Here is a 21842-nt window from a genome sequence, read left to right as displayed (position 1 = left end):
AAGATGTAATACATGTTCAAATAGTGCGTCTTTGTCACAACGTTTACGTTAACAAAAACCCACAACAACAACAAAAAACAACGTACATGTAACTGTTCAAATGTCTCTGACATTCGTTAGAGTTGTTACTGACTATATTTTTTTATACCTCATTTTTAAAGCGCTAAGCATAGCTGTAGCGCTTTTCTGTCATCAGATTTCTAAACTTACTTTCAGTTTCGTTTTCGCGTTTCCGATATACCGCCACCTACTGGCGTCAACAATTTTGACTAGAGATACAATCGTAACAGTTCGGCCATTTCCGTCACCGCAAATAGCGGTCTTTTATCGGTTAAGGAAAAGGGCGAGCGTTATCCGAATGACTTGAGATAGAAACAGAGGACTAGTCATTATATATGCTTATGTGGCGTTCAACACGGACGGGAACCAGGTTAAGTTATGAAAGAAAAATATGGGGTTTATTTTTACTTTTGCAGGGGCGAGATATAGTTCTCTTAAAAAATAAAGCTATATCAGTAAAACAAAATTATTGTAACTAAAAATTTGCCTCATTTTAATGAAAGTATAAAGTATGAAAATTGACAATCTTCTGTACATAAAATTGTCACTGTTAAAGCTGTTTAACATACTCATTTTTATGCGGAGGAATACATTATTTACTTTCCATCAGACGAGAAGATAATATTGTGGGCTGGACAAGATCGACTGTAAACAACGAATTGTATTGAAGAAGGCGGAGAAGTGGGCAGTAGACCGAGAAAAGGTAAATACTACACGAATATACGACGTTATGGCGGAACATTTAAAAATCGTAAGATTGTACAATATCCACCGCGAGCACTTTTGTCAACAACAGTACTCCATAGGCCTCTTGGATTTGAACGTCATTTATTTAGATTTCTATATTATTTGTTAACGTTTAACATGTTTAAGGAGCATGATAAAGATTTTAATCAAAATTTAGATTACTTCTCTTCAATTTTAAAAAGCTATATATGCATACTGTATAGTAAGACGAGTTGCGGAGTTCTGTATCTTGGGTAAGCCGAATTACCAAAATGACAGTATTTACCGAAATGACGCCTAGAATTACCGGAATGACACTTCAATCTACAGAAATGACACCTAATCCTTATTTTAAAAAAATTTCACCACAAATATATTAAATTAATGTCTTAATCATTGTAAATAATTTGTATAGGCCTAATTGCAAGACGGAAAATGATTAGATAGTTGGAAAATTATGAGATGAGCATGCATGTAATTGAACTCTCTGATATATAAAAGCATGCGAGTAAAATTCATCATTAATTGTTATATGTATTGTTAATAAAAAATTACTAATTTATATTTCGGTTATTCGATGTATAAATATAAATATGTATGAATAATTCTACAACTGACACTCAAATTTTTGTTGATCATTGAAATGCATTACTTATATTAAAAGCATTGTAAACAATAAGAAATAGAATTTGAGAAAAATCATGTCACATGGCCATGTCAGGCTGGTTTCTAAAATGATCGATCAGGAATACTGAAAACAATGACATGTCATATCGATAATTGTGACTGTTTTACAACTATGTTAGAGAATTTGAATTACAGTCAACTTGTAACCAATCTGACGTACCCAAATAGACTTGTAATAAAATAGAGTGAAAAAATGACTTCAGTAATTAATATTATTATGCCTGCTTCAAAGAAAGAGAAGATTTTTATAATTTTGTCAATATAATTACAGTCAACCAGTCAAGTATAATTGTTTTTTTCTTTTTTCTTTATTATTTTTAGATAAGATTGCATGTAAACAGAAATTGTCTATCAAATGTTGATATAGGGAACTCTTAAAAATTCTACATTTAGATATTTATATTTTTTTTTCAGAATGGCTCAGAAAAGCCTTTCGGAGCTAAAGGGTGCCAACAGCACCAGGCCAACCCCATACATGGAGAGTATTACTGTTAAGGTTGTTAAAAAGGGGCATGTTGCAAAATTTACAGATGCCAACGGGCAACAGGCAGAGTTACTCAACTTCAGTATCGCAGATCAATCGGGACCAATGTTGGCGACGCTAACGGACAAGTCCAAGCAACCCAAAATAGTTGAGGGAAAGACATTAATGATCAGGAACTTTATTCTGAAAGGAGGGAAAATAGCAATGTCCTCTAAGACCACCATTATGGGGAGACCCAATTTGGAAATCCCTCATTCGATCATTGAAAATGCAATTCAACTCATCTTGCCCCCTTCCCCAGAGAAGAAATTGGCTGAAGTTAAATATGAACCGCTGAGGAGCATTTTGTCAGTGAAAGGCCAGATAATCAAGGTAAAAAATTGCCTGTAAAATATTCTGTATTATTTTATTTTTGAAAAGCACTGGCACAGGAGAAATGAAGCAGTGATAGTCAAAGACTTGATACCAAATTTGTACATTGTCTTATTTTATTTGCCAATTTTTTGAAAACTGTTTTTAAAAGATGATTTGCTATATAATGTGTCTCTATATTGCAATCAAAGTTACAAATTTTAAGCATAATTTAAATGATAAATATTCAATTTATTAACATAGGCGTTGCAAAGTTAGACCTAACCATTAAGCACATAGCATCATAGAGGGTTCAGCGCCCCCCCCCCCTCCCCCCCCCCACTTTTTCTCGCAGCAAACATAATTGTTCCTTTCCTTGTTCCTAAATTTACCTTGAAATATTGAGAAGCTGGAGGCATAGGTATACTACACCCCCACCCCCCTCCCCCCGGATTGTTTTTGTTTTTTGCTTGTCATGATTTCTGAGGATTAGTCTAGCCCCCCTACTTTCAATTTGCTTCCGACGCCACTGATTAAGGATTGAGATCTAAACTTATTCTGAAAATGCTCCATGATCCTGTGGCCTCTAAATTTTTCAGATATGAATTCTTGCACAGAAAATATATCGGCATTAGAATCACAAAGTTTGAATCCGTAATACAATATTATGCCAAATTGCTCAAGTCACTATGTTGTTCAAATTTCTTTTTTGCTTGCAAATTGTACTGTTTTCCTGAAATTTTAATTCCTGCTGACTGTCATTCTTAAACTATGTCTGGCATAATTTAAAGGTATTTAAAGCTGAACACCAATACAGTAGCATAGTAAATAGGCAATGTCACATAGATATATAAACTCTTCACGTCATTTCACCCAATTGCGCACCTGAAACTGGTGGCTAACATGTATTATTAGTCCCCTACCGGTTTTCACCGGAGGGGACTATAGCTTTCTTCTGCGTCCGTCTGTCCGTCCGTCTGTCTGTCCGTCCCTCTGTCTGTCTGTCCCACTTCAGTTTTCCACACTTTTTTTCTTTATGCATTTGAGAAATACTATGAAATTTGCTGAACAGCTTCAAAATGTCAAACTACAGATCAAGTTTACACTTTTGTAGCGTCTGGTTGACATATTTTCGAGAAAATTAATTTTTTATATTCCAATTTTTTAATGTTCGGGTTCGATTTTCTGCATAACAGTGCATTGTTTTCACAATTTCCACAAACCGGTAGGGGACGTGTATTGCTTATGCAATACTCTCAGAATGCTTGTTGCTTTTGTGATCTTAGATTTTGCGTATTCATTAAACCCCTTTCAAAGAAGGGAAGGCATATTGCTTTGTTGATGTGTATCACTCCACAAACAGTTTCCATTCATTTTCTTTGCAGAAGTTGCTGGTACTGAAAGGAAATTATTTTTTTTTTTATGATTTTAAATATTTCTATTTATAAAAAAACAGACATTTATTCACACACACATATCCACCCTTATGAATAATTACCTAAATGTATTTTTTAATGCCTTATGGTTACTTGCTTACATAGAAAAAAAAAATAACAAGAAAGAAATACAGATTTATTATAAGAACATTTAGATCAAGTTGGGTTTTTGCTATGATGTATGCTGCCCATAATGCATAATGTATACTGTGCAAAATAAGGGCTAGTGCACCCTTTAATATATGTCCAAGGTAGGGGGACATTATTATTTAACAAACTTCTTGTTTTATGTGTATTGACCTGTTCATTTAATGTTAGTGTTTTCCGCCTTGAAACTGTGCGTAAAATTTCATTGCCATTGAGTAAATGGCGAGTCAAAACATGTCCACAAAGGTTAGGCCTCTACATCGAAATAGTATAATATGAACTTTTAGAACATATGCAATTAAATAAGTACTTAGTTACTTATGTAGGGGTTGTAAGATAATGTCGATGAAAGTTGACTAGCACTAAATGCTTTTTACAAGTAGCTTTCAGCCTTAAGAAACCACTTGATGATTTCAGGAAGTCAAAAAATTTATGCAAAATCTTTATCTGTTATGATGCTTTTTCAATGTGGAAATCTGTGCATCTGTCTGTAATATTACTTGTGTTATCTTTTAGAATGAGGCAACAAGAACTGTTAAAGTTAATGGTAATGATACTCCTATTAAGACGATTACATTGGAAGAAAATAATGCGAAAATTGATGTGACCCTGTGGAGAGAACTCTCGGAAGAAGAGTACAGCATTGGAGAGTTTCTCCAAATCTTACACTGCCTTCTTAATGAGTGGCAAGGAGTACGATCATTAAACAGCACAAGAAATACAACAATTGAGGTGCATTTTTAAAACTTTAAGACTAAATTTATTTCAAAATTTTTTGAATAAAACGTCATACTTTAATTTTACAAATAATTACACATTTAAATATAAAGTCTCACTGTATTACACTAAAAGCTTTAATTAACATTAGGTAACTTAATTTACCAATTTGTAGGGATGGGACGATCCACTGATGCACCGGTGCATCGCTGTATTTATTTTGACCATATTTGGATTGATACATTTACCATTAATACAACGATACCTAAGCAAACTTTTATTTTCCAAAAATATCCGAGCTTCATATATCGGCTATTTTTAGTTCGCGTGCCTAATATGAAAGTACAAAGATGGTGGAAAACCTTGTAAAGTTGTTAAAACTGTTAGGAAGCTAAATCTGGAGTGTGGAAAGCTTTTGGATTACTTGTTTATGAAAAAGTAGTGTATACGAGACTAAAGTAATTTTTAAATTGTGCAGTGCTCATTTTAAATATATCAAAATAACTTTGAACATGCGGTAATACAATGACAGATTGAATAAATTTGTAACCCTTATTCATGTTATCATTACGTTGCAATGTATCGTGATATGTATCATATCGCATCTCATGTCAAGTACAGTATCGCCCCAGCCCTACCAATTTATTGACTTCATTCATTATGCAAATGTGTATTTTTATATACAGAAAATACAACCCTTGGAAGTCACCATAAAAGGGACAGTTGAGGCCCTGAGCCTCACCGAATCTATGTGGGAAGTCTGCGTAAGAGAAGAAGATAAAGAAGGATATAAAGATCTTGTTGTTGAAAACGACATGTTGAGGAGTGCTATAGGTAGAGCCGAGGAAGTGTGCCTTATGACTGATGAAGAAATCGAGAATTCTTTGGTCAACAGAATACCATTCAAAATTGATGCAACCATGCTTGGACCGAGGTTGTTGGGCCTAAGACTTGCCTTCTCTGCTCATGAACAAGTTCAAGTTGAGAATATGGAATTAAATTTGTAAATGATATTGTCTGTTGAACAAATAAGGAAAAAATTGCTAAAGTATTTTAATTTGTTTCAAGATAAAAATTATTCCAACATTTGTCCCTTTCTGTATCTAGATTCAATGTAAATTGACTGTTCTGATTATTTCACCACAATAGTTTATCCTCGAACAAAATTTGACTGCTCAGCATTCAGGACGTATTTCTGCACTTGTTTGTAATTGGAAGAAAGAAAATGCCAATATTGGTTATTTTCCCAGTGCTCAGATTTAATGGACATGCTACATTGTTTGTCGTATGTAAATGTACATAGTTCATTAGTATATAGCTTTTGTTTGTACTGTAGCTGGACAAGCTACTTATATTTATTTACAATTTTTCTGAAAATCTATCAAGTTCTGAAAAATTATTCAATAAACAAAACACAACTGTTCCACAAATTGAGGAAAGTATGTGTTAAATATTTGAATTTAGAATATGCATCCCAATATTGGTCTTTCTTGTCCAGATTAAATGGAAATGCATGTACTACACAGTATGTTGTATGTAAATATAGATGTAGCACTAGCATTTATATTTTTTGTGTGCATTGAAGCAGGTCAAAGATTTATTGTTCTGCAAATTTAGGAAGTATTTTTACACACTTTTTGTATTTTGAAAAATACATGACAATTCTGAACTTTTTATGTTGAGATTGAATGAAAATGCTGGTACAAGAGGGTATGTTGAAAGTATTTATATATGTCTATATTAGTATTTAGCAAATTTTTTGAATAGTAGCCAGACAAGCTTTCCTCATTTTTTGGTCAGTATTTCTAATATTTTACTGAATACCAAATGAGCGATTTCTGTGTTTACTTCAACTCATGAAGCTTGCTGTTCAGCAAATCAAAGAAACCCCTTTCATTAATTTGTAATTTTTGGTCAATGCAAGATTGAAATTCAAATTGTAAGATTTCTTGTCTACACAAGACAACCCCATTCTATTATAATCAACCATTCCTCATATTTTTCACAATTATATTAATTAGTCTAAATGAATGTTCTTTTCCTCTCTAGGACAGTTTTGTTTTTTAAAGCAGCTATCATAGCGCCTATCTAGAAAACTATTAAAATGTGTCTATAAGAATGTTTTGCAAAAGGAGTGAAAAGTATATGTTTTATATGTTTCTTATACGTGTATGTATAAATGAATCAACAATTACAGCATGAATAGTCAGATATTTAAAGATATTTATCTGCAGACCTTCCTTAATTTTTTAGAAGGGAGTGTGGGTTACTAGGAACTTTCAGAATTTTATGTTTGACATTTAATTTTAGCATGGTGCTATAAGTTTTTTGAAATTTTAACTATTTGTATTAGTTGTTTTTTTTTTATTATTATTTTTTATGCAATTGCAACTGAATGCATTATTAAAGTAAAATAGTGTTACAAAAAAGACTGTGTTTGTAAGTTTATTTATCTGGACTGCAATCAAGATCATTGCAACAAGCGTAGCTGCTAAGTCATAGATGCCTTGACGTATTGAAAGGACCGCTAGTTTAGCTTTCAGGTCTGTGATTTTAAATTGGTAAGAAATGTACCTAATATCATACTGATAAAATATACTGGGATCAAGATTATTATCGCTGAATATGATAATAAATTTGTCTTTTTAGAATATTTTAAGTACATGAAGCCATCCTTATTTTGATGCCAAGTATGAGCATAGTTAGTTACGCACCGGCTAAGATAGGCTAGCCTTACCGTTCGATACTCCAAAATATCAGTGCAGTCTTCCGATTTCCTAACTTTTATCGGTTTTAATATTTTACATTCCCAGGGATGTAAAATATCAAAATCGTAAAAAAAGGACAGCAAAACGTTAGATATTTCGAGCTTAACCTTCAACATAATGCTGATACTTTCATTTTTCTTCGCACGACATTTTGTAATGTTATTACACCAATCTTGTACACCGACTTGACATGTATACGAATTGGTGTGTGTACGACTTGACTGCCACTCAACGCACCTTGTACTTTCACTTCTAATGGGGACCAGTCAATCCTTTGCATGGAGAACTAGTGTGGAAAAATAGTTCGCATATCAAACATAAAATAAATTAAAGGAAATTTGTGGCATATCGGTAAAAATTATCTTAGGAACTAAAAATTAACTTGGAAATTTGTAAACAGTTTTAAAAGTTATCTTTAATTTGTATGCTCCAAAACCCGCGCAGGAATACACACAGAGAACGTTGGTTTATTTGTAAACAAAGAAAGGAGAAAGAAAAGAAAGGAAAGACGAGGCAAAATATCAAGGTATTTTAAAACATATTGTGTGCAGACTACTGTTCTGTATATGAATATTACTATAGTTTATTTCTTTTGCTCATAGATGAATATGTTAGTTAATAGTCTTCGTTGAATATATAACACTGCGTCGTTATCCATAAAGACGTATAGGCTGTTGGTAGTGTACATCACACATGTTAGTTTCTTCAACTTCGGAAGATGTGAATTACTTGACGTTTATTATTTTTTGCATATTGTGATTTTTAAAAATTGATTTAGGCAAAACAAATTGTTATATATTATTTTTTGACAATCAAAACCATTGCACTAAAAATTTGTAAGAAATACAGACAGTAATTTTGACAACATAGAAGTGGAGAATTTCATTAGCGTTTGAAAGAACTTATAACAGTATTAACAAATAAATATCAAATTCAAATTTTTTTTGCATTTAGAATATTATTAGAAAATCTTACAACAAAACCCAAATAATGGGAAGGCAACGAGAAACTGCATGAGAACAATTAAAACAATAAAAGAAAAGCATTAAATTTCATATTTATTTAACCTGTTAATATTTGAAAACAAATAATTTGCTTAAAATTTCATAGCTATTTGAATGAGAACAACAGCACTGTTCCAGATAAATTGACAAATATTGAAAACATGTAATAATTAAAACAAATTTAAAAGAATAATCTTGTAACAAACAACAGGAAATTATTAACATTATTCAACAATTGAGAACAAAGACTGAGGGGAATTTTGAGATCACAACTGAGAACAGGGAAATTAAGAAACATTGACAGAATAGAATTGTGAGCACATTTTGAGAAATTGAGATATATTGAGAACAAATTCAACAAATGTGAAAAAAAACTGAGACAATTTTTGAGAACAAACAATTTGAGAATCATTGAGAACAGATACTGAGACAAAATTTTTAGTATAATACTGGAACAACATAGAAAATAAAACTAGGACAATTGAGAACAGAAACTTTGAGAAAAATTGACAACAACATTGGAACAATATTGAGAACAATATAAAGGACAACAAATTCAACAGCTGAGAACATGCAGAGAATATAACAAAAGCTTTATCCAATGTGAAAAGTTTTGTACTTCATGTTATGCAGTAAAATGGCTGGTGCATCAGTTTCAGTAGAAAATCAAAGAAAAATTGTTTGTGCAGACTTTTGTCAAGGCAATGAGCGTTTCTCAAGCTTTTCAAGAGGAAGGCAGTGTGTGGCCAATTGCATTACATTCATTATGAAATCATATCTGAAACGAATTGAAGAATTTGACAGACATGATGTCAATTCAGTATTAATATTTGGAGATACTTTGTACCAGAAGCTTCGCAGTGATGGACACAATCAAGATTTCTTACATTTTTCAGATTTGCCAGAATTCATTGTGTACCATGGTAGATGTTTCACAATTCGTGGACAAAAAACATATGTAGGTACTATGTGTGAAAAAGGTGGGTTAGATGGATTAGGACTTTCCCTAGAATCAAGCTTGAATTCTGTTTCTAGTATGATACGTCAGGAGGTACCTTTGCTTCTTACTTTTCATTCTGCCGCAATAGCAATCAAGTTTTATAAAAGAACTGGTGCATACTATGTTTTTGACTCGCATAGCAGAGGATCGGATGGATTGTGTTGCCCAGATGGAACAGCTGTAGTAACAGTATTTCATTCGCTAGAGAATATTTGTTTATTTCTGAGAAATCTGTGTGTGTCTTTGAATGGAACAATTCCTCTAGAAAAAGTGCAATATGAACTTTGTTTGTTCCAAATTAGCAATGGCAAAAAGAGGAAAAGAGGGGCAGTAGATATAGATTGTACATTAGATTTACAATTTCATTTGGTAAAACCTGTTGCAGACCAAAATGAGTCCATCATTTCTGAAAGTGGAACATTAATAACACAGAATAAAACCTTACACACAAATCATAGTTCTCCTCCAGAACATATGAATATCAATGTTTCAGATCAAATTGATTCTGACCAGGAATTACTAGACATAAATCTACTCATTAGTGATAAAAATGTACACCATAATTCTGGTACATTTAGCAATGAAAAAAGAATTGAAAACAAAATTCAAAGTTTTCACAAAAAAGTGTCCCATGGTCCAGTTTATGTGTGTTCTTGTTGTACCCAGACATGGTTCAAAGAAAGTGTGCACAATGCAATTCATCTTCAAAATTCTTCATTTGCAATGAAGTGTTTGACAGGATTTATCAGTGTAGATAACATTGAATGGGTTTGCAATACATGTTACAACGATGTAAAGGCAAACAAAGTTCCAGCTTTGGCTGTTGTAAATGGAATGGCATTTCCTCCTAAACCTCAAGAGTTGTTCATAACTGAATTAGAAGAAAGGTTAATAAGCCCCAGAATTCCATTCATGCAACTTGTTGAAAAACCTCGTGGAGGTCAAAAACGTTTACGTGGAAATATTGTAAATGTTCCGTCGGATGTTACAACAACAGTCACCACATTACCAAGAACACTATCTGACTCTGAAACCATACAAGTCCAATTGAAGAGGAAACAGAGTTTTAAACATTGTGTATTGCAAGAAGCTATTCGACCTAACAAATGTATTAAAGCTCTTCAGTGGCTGATACAAAACAGTTTCTTGTTTCAAAGTCAGGGAATTACGATCAATCAACACTGGAACATACAGTTAGAGCAACAGGATTGGTTAGGATTTGATATTGAAAATAACAAGGAGCCTGATTTTCAAAGTACAACAGATCAACAAGAATCATTAAGTGTAAAGAAGGAAAATGAGTGCTTTTCAGATGATACAAACTCTGATGTGTGGACAGAAGATCCTAATTTTGAAACTAGACTGACTGGCAATACCGATACATTGTTGCATCCAATTGATGTGCGATCGTTATGTAAAACCATGTCATTTTCACCTGGTGAAGGACAGACTCCTCTTGGATTGTACCAAGACAAATATGCAGAAATATTATCATTTCCCACAATTTATTGTGGTCAACTGCGCCCTGAAAATAAAGACCGGGAAACTCCTGTTCATTATAGCTCCATATGTAAATGGGAACTGCGTAGCATTGACAGGCGGGCAGCAAGTTCTATCCCAAATATTTTCTTCAAACTAAAGAAAATTCAGGTAAAGCAAATTCATGATAAAGTGTCTCTAGCAATGCGAAAATGTCAGACTGAAGGGAGGAAGGTTACTGTTGGAAATGTACTCAACCCTGGGGAATTTGATAATATTGTAAGACTAAATGAAGGTTTCAGGGTATTGAGAAAACTGCGCGGCTCACCAGCTTACTGGGAAAATGCCAAAAAAGATCTCTTTGCAATGATCAGACAGCTTGGCATACCTTCTTGGTTTTGCTCTTTGTCAGCTGCTGAGAGTAAGTGGATTGACTTGCTTAAAACATTAGGTAAATTGGTCAAAGAAAAAGAGTTTACAGAAAATGACATAGAAAACCTGACATGGACTGAAAGGTGTGAGCTCATCCAAGCAGACCCAGTAACTTGCACAAGATACTTCAATCACAGGGTGCAGGCATTTATATCTGATGTATTGAAATCACCATTGGCTCCACTAGGAAATGTGTTGGACTATTTCTATCGTGTAGAATTCCAGCAAAGAGGTTCACCCCACATTCATATGCTTGTTTTGATAGAAGGTGCACCAACGTTTGGTAAAAACAGTAATGAAGAAATTGCTGAGTTTGTACACCAACACTCTACTTGTGAAAGAAATAAAGACATACCAAAATTAGTTAACTATCAAACTCACAGGCATGCCAGAACTTGCAGAAAAAAGGGACAAAATATTTGCCGTTTTAACTTCCCTTTGCCTCCTATGTCCAGCACTCAAATATTAGAACCATTAGAACAGTTAGAAAAGGAAAAATTTCCAGATATTGGAAAACAGTATGATAAAATTTGTTCATATCTGAGTGAATTGAAATCAGGGGAAGAGATGACATTTCCTGAATTTCTGAAGGCATTAAATATGAATGAAGATTTGTACATTAGAGCAATTAGGTCTTCTTTAAATACCCCAAAGGTATTTTTGAAAAGAAATGTTTCAGAAATAAGGGTTAATGCATACAACAACTTCATTCTTAGATGTTGGGAAGCAAATATTGATGTGCAGTTCATTCTTGATGCTTATGCATGTGCTGCTTATGTAGTTTCTTATATATCAAAATCACAAAGAGGAATGTCAAACCTCATGTATGAAGCATGCAAAGAAGCCCGACAAGGAAACAAAAATTTGCAACAACAAGTACGCCATATTGGAAACAAATTTCTTTCACATGTTGAAATAAGTGCACAAGAGGCAGTATATTTAGTTTTGCAATTACCATTGCGCTCATGTACCAGATCTTTTGTCTTCATCAATACTTCACCTTGTGAAACTCGTACTTTCCTGTTAAAGCCTCATGATGTTTTAGCTGACTTGCCAGAGAACTCAACTGATATTCAGTCAGATAATGCTCTGCAAAGATACCAGCGTCGACCAAGAGTGCTACAAAATTGCTGTTTGGCTGACTATATTTCAGGATATGATATTGTTTATCCAAAGAAAATGGGTCAACAAAGAACAGAAAACCAAGAGTTTTTACCAGAAGATGAACATATTGAAGAAGATGAAGATGTTATCAGTTTAGATGAAAGCAACAATGAAAGCCAAACTTTTGTTGAAGAAATTCCATTGAAAAATGGAACATTGTTGAAAAAAAGAAAAAAGCATAAAGTTATTCGTTATGTCAGGTATAATAAAGATCAAGATCCTGAGAATTTCTACCGAGAACAGTTGATGTTATTTTATCCATGGAAGAAAGAAATGGAAGACCTGCTAGGAGAATCTGAATCCTACGAAGCACAATATGATAAAAGAATATCTGTCATAAATGCAAACAAAAAAAAGTATGAAATGGATGACGGAATTGCTGACATGGTGGAAAACAACAGTGATGAATTATATAATGATTGCCATTTGGTTGCACCAGAAGTTCAACATGCTGAAGAAATAGACTTGAATGAACAGTCAGAAAACCAAGGTATATATCATGGTTGTTTCAACCCAAAAGAAGTGGGTCATGAATATGATTTAGGCATTGACCTTGGAATTACAAGAAAGCAAGTCAATTGTGAAACACTTGTTAATTGTATGAATCAAAATGACTTTATGTGTCTAACAAGGAATTTGAATGAAAAACAAAGGATATTTTTCTATCACATCTTGAATAAAATAAAAAATGATGATTTCCCATTTTATTGCTTCCTAACTGGTGGAGCAGGTGTAGGTAAAAGTGTGTTGATCACAGCTTTATACCAAGCAATCACAAGATATTACACAAAGACTCTATCAGACTGCCCTGATGAGATTAAAGCAGTATTATGTGCTCCAACAGGAAAAGCTGCACACAACATTGGTGGCCACACAATTCATTCCCTATTTTGTATTCCAGCAAATCAAAACCTGAAATTCAAACCATTAGATGTACAGCAGCTAGACACTTTCCGCGTAAAATTTCGATCACTAAAAGTGGTATTCATAGATGAAATATCCATGGTTGGAAACAAAATGTTCAACTTCATCAACTTAAGACTTCAGGAAATATTTGCAACGGAACAACCCTTTGGAGGTGTGAGTATTATTGCTATAGGAGATCTCTTTCAGTTAAAGCCAGTATTTGATAATTGGATATTCAAACAATTGCAAGATGGATATGGACCTCTTGCAACAAATCTTTGGCAAGATCACTTCAAAATGTTTGAATTGACAGAAATTATGCGACAGAAGGAAGATGGCAATTTTGCAGAATTGCTAAATAGGTTAAGAGAGGGCATGCAAACAGACAATGATATTGCTAAATTAAAGCAAAGGATAATATCTAAACCCACACTCAATTCAAACATCTTGTCTTTGCAACATTTATATACAATTAATGCTCAAGTTGACTTGCACAATATGGAAGCATTTGAAAGATCAGATAATGAAAGAAAATGTACTGTTCCTGCTATAGATACTGTTGCTGGTGATGCCAAAGAGGAATCCAAGACAAAACTCTTAAACAAAGTACCTGATGATCCTTCAAAGACAATGGGATTGGTAGGTAGACTGTTGATAGTTGAAAACCTGCCTGCAGAAATTTGTATTAATGTTGATGTTGAGGATGGCCTTACAAATGGTACTTCTTGTATTGTAAAGAAGCTAGATTTCAGAGTAGAAAACTTCAGTCGTTGTAGCATAATCTGGGTTGAATTTGAAAGTTTGCTAATTGGAGCTAAAACTCGGGAAAAGTATACACATTTGTATACCCCAAGTTGTAAAAAGACATGGACCCCAATTCTAGAAATAACTAGAAACTTCAATGTTGGTCAAATTCGAAATGCTTTTGTTATTCGTAGACAGTTCCCTTTACGCCTGGCATGTGCAAAAACTATTCACAAATCACAAGGATCAACAATGAACAAAGCAGTCCTTCATTTTGGCAATCGAAAGACTGAACACATGCATTATGTTGGTCTGAGTCGCATCAGAAAATTAGATGATGTCCACATCCTGGAATTAAATGAAAAAAAGATTACAGTCTCTATGCATGTCATCGAAGAAATGGACAGATTAAGAGCAGACTCCATGTTGCATTCCTGTGTGCCAATTTTAAAAGATATCTCTGAGGATATTAAGATTGTATACCATAATACTAGGTCTCTTCACTTGCACATTCAAGAACTAGTACATGAAAAAAATATGCATGCAAGTGACATAATTGCAATATCTGAGAGCAGACTAAAAGATACTGATAGAAATGAGGATTATGAACTACCGGGTTTCCACATCCACCGATTTGATGAAACTAATGCAACTAATGGTGCAAGGTCATACAGAGGAATTGTTGTGTATTCCAAATTAGAGTTTATAGCTATAAAGAAATTATTCTTAAGTGAAGATGTTGAAACTGTGCAATGTTGTTTCTGTCACAATAACAGATTGTATCAAGTTGTTTTTCTATACTGTTCACCTCAAAATACCTGTCTGTCAAAACTCAGCAATGTCCTTCATCACTTGCTAAACATCCTTGACAATGATAAGCCTATCATCATAATGGGGGATACAAATGTAGACTTTCTGAATCAAAATACTTTGAGACGATTTTTGGACAATAACAGTTTGCAACAGCTTATTCAGACCTCAACAACAGATTATGGCAGTTGTTTAGACCACCTGTACACAAACATGCAGTCCGGTATTGAAATCTCAGCTGCTACTTTAGAGTCTTATTACTCTGATCACAAACCAATTGTTGCTTATTTACCTTACACATGAAATTTTGCAGGTCAATTTTTGCTTATTTTTCTCACTTAAGCAAGATTCAAAATACAATCATGCATCAAATCATAATGTAACAGTATAAGAGTTGTTTTCTCTGCAGCAAGTTAACACATCATGCCTATATCAAACCAATAAGTTCTAAATTACTTATGCCATATCAATGAAAAATTCAAATTGAATACCAACTTCTTCTTAATATATACAGTAAAATCTTTTTAATTCATTGGGACCAATTTTTGTGAATTGCTTATTCATTATAATTGTGAAAATGATTTTTGTGAATGGGTGAATTCATATTCTATTAGTCTAGAAACATAACTCTTCCTTAATTTTTTTACATCAAGGATGTAAATTTATGGAAATGACTACCATGATATCACTAGCATTGAGCCACTGTGAATTTTAATCATTCCACAGTATTCAACTTTCAATTCCATAACTATTGCATTAACTTAATTCATAACAATATCTAATATACATTCTTTTATTTTCAGATTGAGAACAAATACCATTTGGGAAGAAGAACACAGCTAACACAAAACATTGCAGTTATTAAAATTCACATACAACCTAAATGACATAATCAAGTTGAAATACATGTAATACAGACAGTGCAACCTGCTCAAGAAAATAAACCCTCTTACAACATAATATCTGTAAAAGACCAAATAATAAAGGTGAGAATATGTTTGTTTTGCAAATTGATATTGTTTAATTAATAAATATACATGGATAATTAGATTAACCCAAACCTTTCTGTTTTACCTCTTTTACAGTAAATCAAACCAACAAAGCAAACAAGACTACAAATCAACAGGATTGCCATAGAAGAAATTGCTGTTGCAATATATGTTACCTTTAACATACAAAAGTTTATGAAGCAGAACAACATAAATAAATATAAAATCCATTGACTACAATCTTATTCTTTTTAATTTCCTTTAAAAGAGTCACTTATCTGTCATGTATTAAGGTCAAGACCAGAGTGTCTTTTTGGTACTAGAACCATATGACGTAATAATTGATTTGACTTATTCTTTACCGTGCTTTACGGCTTTTAAAGAATTATGTAGAAAATGCAACAATTTCTAAAAATTCTATATTAAATCTTGGGGAAAAGAAATTGTATACCTATATTCAATTTGACCTCATTTTAACGAGGAGGACAACAGCTTGTTTTTTTCGTTTTTGAAGAGACTGTAGGCATTCTAGACATATTTCATTAGTCAAAAATAGACAAAACTCCAATATTTGTGACTTATTTCCTTCATATTTCCTTGAGAATGACGATTTAAAACATGATTTTTCATTGTGTTTACCAAAAATTTAAGGCCCGGTTCACCATATCAATTAAAGTAATGTTATGAGGCATCATTGAAATAAATAATATCTTAAATTTCATAAACCTTTAGGCATATTTCATTTACTATATCTCGACCTTAAGTTTCACTGCTACACATTAACAACTACTGTAACTAACTCTACCATATTACCGAGCGCAGCGAGAGGCGGAAAAAGCCCGCCTCGCGAAGCGAGGATTAATGGTAACACGTATATATAAGAAAATCAGTGAAAAATTAAAGATGAATCGGGGGTACTAAGGCCAAAGAAAAATTCTTCCAGCCCTGGGTGCCGCCATATTGGCAGCCATTTTGTTTTTAAAAAGTTAGTTTGATCATTGATTGACTGGTACTTTTCGATGATTATTGTCCCTAAACTCGATTAAAGCTTTCTAGTTTTTCAATAAAAGGTAATTTGAATTAAAAGAAATAAAAGACGACACCAGATAAGTTTCAATACTGCTTTCATCAAGAAACACGACTAATTCTAAGTATATCTTATCAAATTATCAGATGGAAAATAAAAACATCAACATCAAGGAACTGATCTTTTAGATACTAAATAAAGTATTCAATTTTATTGCCGAGGCATTTATATGAATTAAATTGATAAACAATGAACGAAGAAATAAAAAGAGTTTGGAATAACGTAACTCTCTTCGGCTATTTCCGAAGACAAAACGTACGTGTACGTTTTACGTCTGAAACATGACGTCATAATGTAGAGTGAGCACGCGACGTTTAGTTAAACTTTGGCTTATGATTTGACTAGGCAACTAGGCGGATCCTACTGTGTGCGTTTCAAATAAATTTTGTTCTACAAAAGCCAAACTGCACTGTGTTAAATCTGCGCTCGGTCAAACGGTCACACCGTTTACATATTAGAATTACTGCTATCCTGATAGTCATCAAAAGAGGAATACATAATGATTCAAAAATAAACCTACCTATATGATTTAGTAACTTCTTACTTTGGTTACATTTAAAAAAAAAAATGTAAAATATGATTTAATTTTCATCTTTAAAGCTTAGCGCTTTTCAGTACTTTCAGTACTTTGATTTCTCTTTGGTGATGAATACCCTGTTTTTCCAGTTTGATAATGGAAAAGACAACTCATAATTTCCTGAAAATACTGACAGTCAGTTGTCAAGGCCTTGGTGAGAATAAAAAAAGGAAGTAATGTGCTAAATTACCTAAGAACGTTGTTTACTCAGAGTTTAAGTTCTCAAAGTAGGATAATTATAAAGTTTAATTTTATTAGTAGAATTTATTTTAAAATCCACAAAAATATTATGAAATAAATTATTTTTGACAAAACATTCGATATTTTTACTATATTATGGAATAAGGCTCAAACAAAGTTGAACTTTTAGCAAGACAGTAAAAGTCGAGCATACACAATTTTGCATAATGATGTACAAAATAACCTATTTGTATAGGTAAAGCTAAGTTTTTACGATTTTTAGCGAGCTCTATCTAATAATAATAATAACTAGACACGATCTCGTTGCGAGCAACGAGGAGGTCTTCCGTCAAATTTTTAAAAGGTGATAAGACATCATCGACTTTGAATTTTACGACAACAAAACATAATCTGGAAAATGGTGTAAAGTACTAATGCTATTTGTATCGCTATGTCTAGAAATTCGTTACCATTCTTGAGATCTATGGGAAATAACGTTTAAAGAGCCAATCCCGTACCGCCATTTTGGGGCTGTTTAACTAAATTGTGAATATTGCATATTGTTAAGTATATCATTTTGAACATTATTTCTTTTATACTGCATTTCAAAAAAGTTTCCCTTTTTGCGATATGGATGATCAAAATGTTTAACTTTTAATCCCTTATTACGTACAAATGATTAAATCAATACATTTCTTAGAACAATAACTATTAGATATTTATATTTGGTTCTAAAGCATTTCAAAGAACATCTCTCAGTAAAGGGCAACAAATAAAAGACATTAGAGCCCTTTGGTCCCCTAACTTGATAGAACCAACCTCTTTTTCTTGAAATCAAATGAGATCTCTTGTTATTATAAACTTTTGTTACATTACATGTCTTAACAAAATATTTTTCAGAAAATAGATAAACAAAGAAATCCAGAAAAAAAATACGGCTTTTTTTTTTTAATCTCGATTTTCGGGTCCAAGCGAGATTCGACCCCATTCAAGTCGGATCAAAATGAAAATAAAATCAACGATCTTTTGTCTTCTATAGCCGAGAGTTTGAATTCAATATCTTTTATCGTTCAGGAGAAGTTCCAGGGACAAACCGCAAATCGCAAAATCGTCAATTTCTTAAGATAAGGTTTGCGGTTACAGGGAGATAACTTACACATTTTCATTGTGACGTAACACCAACTACCCTTTATTTCAGTTATGACGTCAAAGTTTATATGACGTCATAATTGATTCAGTTTTTTTTTATTTCGCGGGTTTTTTAGAGTTTAAATGAAAAAACAAGAGGACACAAGCATTTTATCAATTTTCACGAAAACGAAATCCGCATCATATGGTTTTGAATAGTATTTTAGAAACATCAGATTACACATATTCTAAGATATGTTTTTCCTGAAATCGGTGGACTTGGAAAGGTTTCAAATAAGATGTTTTCGTTTACATAATAGTAGTCCAAAATTATGTCTTTTGTTGCATTTTATTCTATATTTAAATAGTTCATCATAAATTAATAAAAGTGAATCATGATATTAATAGTGATATTATTTTCGAACATTTTAAGCATAAATAACCCCCATAATAGTCACATATAAAATGTACATATTTTCACGAAATTGTTTACATTTCCTCAAAATGAAAATTGGAAATGAACTTTGACCTTTTGTACTTATAAAACGGGACGTACAAAATTCATTTGAATTTCATGAGAAAAAAGACTTTAGTATAGTGAACAAAATGGTATGTAACTTTGGTACAACCTCTAAAAAATGCAAGCCGCAAACCTTACCTTAATAATGGAAATGATGATATCAATATCACATATATATGTAATATATAATAATATATAATCTATCAGAAAATATGTAATGAAACAAATGAAAAATTCTCTCTTAGTCGCTTGTTTGAGGGACCATTCTTTTTTTCTTGATACTGAATAAAGGGTTTATAATTCTAAACACAATTTGCTCATCAAGTGTTTAGAAATTCGTTCTTGAGAAATCTAGAATAGATTTAGACTCTTTTTGGTCCTTAATAAGTTTAAAAGTTTGTCACATAATTCATTTTTAAACATGATTTCATAAATAAACTGAAATGCATATGTCAGCCGTAAATGTGAATTTTTTGTTATACAATACAGATGATAAAATTATAACATAATATATAAGGATCATTCGCAAGATCTCAAGATGAAAGTGAGCGTTAAATTTATCAATTTTAAAATTATATGCAGGTCTTTGCAAATCGGATGTCGAAAATTGTGAATTTAATTAGAACGATTGGTAAATATTACTAGTATCCTCCTGAATTGGGCTTTTACTTGCAGTAAGTACCGGTATTTACATGTAGAATGCCCACAATAGTTGAGACTTGATTGTTGTCAAAAACTATATTTTTTGGCGCAAAAAGGAGTTGAAACAGTTAATAATTATTTTCTGGATTTGATGTTCAGAATTAATGCATCGTGGTAGCTGTAGTATGTTGACATTTTTACCACTTCTGCCTTTAAAGATGTTGACACATATACATGGTCTAAAATAGTAGCTCCCTCTGTTGTTTTGAAACAATCTGCTTACAACCTTTATTAATCATAAAATTCTGAATAGGGCCTGCAGACGTTGCATCTTCGTTAAAATCTCCAAGACAAACAAACAATTTACATTGAAATCTGTAATATGCAATCACTTTTTCGAGTTGCGCTAAAAACTGTGGAACATCCACAGAGTTCGGGCGATAGACAACGAGAACTGCTATATCTTCTGGCAAACATTTTACACAGATAACCTCTACATTCTTTACAGGAAGGAAACTGACAACTTTGTTAACTGTGGTTTGGTTAATGTAAACAGCTACTCCACCACCTTTTGAGGCACGTAATTTTGAAACTTGGGCATTGGTGTCGTCATAAGAATCTTGCCTATTTGTTGGATAGAAATTGAAACCCTTGATATCAAACATATTGATATTTTGTCCAGATCTTAGCCAAGTTTCCTTTAGGCAGATAATGTCTGCATCTTTGCATCGGCTATCCTTTAAGAGATCTCCGAAATGTTTACCTAGACTTTGAATGTTGTGAAGATAAATTTCAATGCCATTCTGAGATGTTTCAAAGGTTGGTAGTTCTAATTTCGGCATTCTCTTCTGGTTTGTTCGATTCAATGAATAATCCCTGCTTTGACGTTACTCTACTCAACGCAACATAAGACTGTCCTGGTGAAAATGTTTGGTCTAAATTAACTACCACCTTGTCAACTATCATTCCTTGTACTTTATGAGCTGTACAAGCCCAAGCCAATCGTAATGGAAACAGATGTCGAACAACATTTTTTGTTTTTTGCTCAGGAATATCCTCTTGGACTTTTTCAATAAGAACAAGGTTTCCATTTTTACTTCTCTGTCCAGTTTTCTTCCCAACATTTATATTTTTAAACAGTACTACCACTGCAACAACAGTATTTTGTGCATGTCTTTGACCGTAAACAAATTTTGTTACAGTGTCCATAACTCCATTTACAAGGCCGTCATCTACATTGCTGTTTCTTTTGAGCATGACCTTTGCACCGAGACCCAACAATAAGGTGCTTGGAAGACTATCTGTTCTAGACCTACTCATAGGTTTGCTTCTCAGGATGAGTTCGCCAGTCGTTTTATCTTTTGTGAAGTATTGAGCATTTATTTCAACAAGATCCTCACATTTCCTCCTGAGCATTGACAAGTTATAGGCGTTGACTTCATCATTTGTTGAATAGACGAGGAGAACATCTTCAGGTCCCTCTCGTACACAGTCATTTAGGATAGCGTTGGTTGGTTCTTCCAATTGTTCTTTTAATTCTCTCGTTCGAAGTGTATTCAACGCTTTTGCAAACGGGATGTCTTCACGTTGTCTCATAATTTCTTTTAACTCCACCAGTATGAAAAGGTCTACCCAATAATCAAAAGGATAAAGAGCGTTGTCTTTATAAAGTCTTTCATCTTTACGCTGCTTCACAGGTGGAAGTTGGTAGAAATCTCCCACAGCTATCACTGACACTCCCAAAAGGTTCCTCGCATTTCTTTATCTGTACTAGTCTTTCATGAACATAGTATAGTAATTTTTT

General features: G+C 33.1%; 2 protein-coding genes and 1 long non-coding RNA gene across 3 annotated transcripts; 2 read left to right on the top strand and 1 right to left on the bottom strand.

Moving 5' to 3' along the window:
* The first annotated feature begins 221 nt into the window (after positions 1–221).
* Positions 222–6727, top strand: LOC117687753 (uncharacterized). The gene is made up of 5 exons (XM_066082461.1): positions 222–430; positions 671–763; positions 1888–2329; positions 4408–4623; positions 5295–6727. The coding sequence occupies exons 3-5, from the start codon at positions 1889–1891 to the stop codon at positions 5613–5615; spliced, it is 978 nt and encodes a 325-aa protein (XP_065938533.1). The 5' UTR covers positions 222–430; positions 671–763; position 1888; the 3' UTR covers positions 5616–6727.
* A 904-nt stretch (positions 6728–7631) lies between these two features.
* Positions 7632–16144, top strand: LOC105341307 (uncharacterized). Its single transcript, XR_902325.4, has 3 exons — positions 7632–7902; positions 15719–15901; positions 16001–16144. It is a non-coding gene; the product is annotated as an uncharacterized lncRNA (long non-coding RNA).
* Positions 16145–20851: 4707 nt separating this feature from the next.
* Positions 20852–21634, bottom strand: LOC136275527 (ATP-dependent DNA helicase PIF1-like). Its single transcript, XM_066085001.1, has one exon. It carries the CDS (start codon positions 21632–21634, stop codon positions 20852–20854), a length of 783 nt encoding a protein of 260 aa, XP_065941073.1.
* Between the last annotated feature and the right edge of the window lie 208 nt (positions 21635–21842).

Source organism: Magallana gigas, chromosome 1 (genome assembly GCF_963853765.1).
Source record: "Magallana gigas chromosome 1, xbMagGiga1.1, whole genome shotgun sequence".
Lineage (NCBI taxonomy): Eukaryota > Metazoa > Mollusca > Bivalvia > Ostreida > Ostreidae > Magallana > Magallana gigas.
The sequence above is the reverse complement of the archived record's forward strand: the minus strand, read 5'-3'. Positions and strand labels throughout refer to the sequence as shown.

Coding starts and splice junctions, on each gene's coding strand:
- LOC117687753 (XM_066082461.1), top strand. CDS start 1,889: ATGGCTCAGAAAAGCCTTTCGGAGCTAAAGGGTGCCAACAGCACCAGG. Junction 2,330..4,407: donor TGAAAGGCCAGATAATCAAG/GTAAAAAATTGC, acceptor GTTATCTTTTAG/AATGAGGCAACAAGAACTGT. Junction 4,624..5,294: donor CAAGAAATACAACAATTGAG/GTGCATTTTTAA, acceptor TTTTATATACAG/AAAATACAACCCTTGGAAGT.
- LOC136275527 (XM_066085001.1), bottom strand. CDS start 21,634: ATGAGACAACGTGAAGACATCCCGTTTGCAAAAGCGTTGAATACACTT.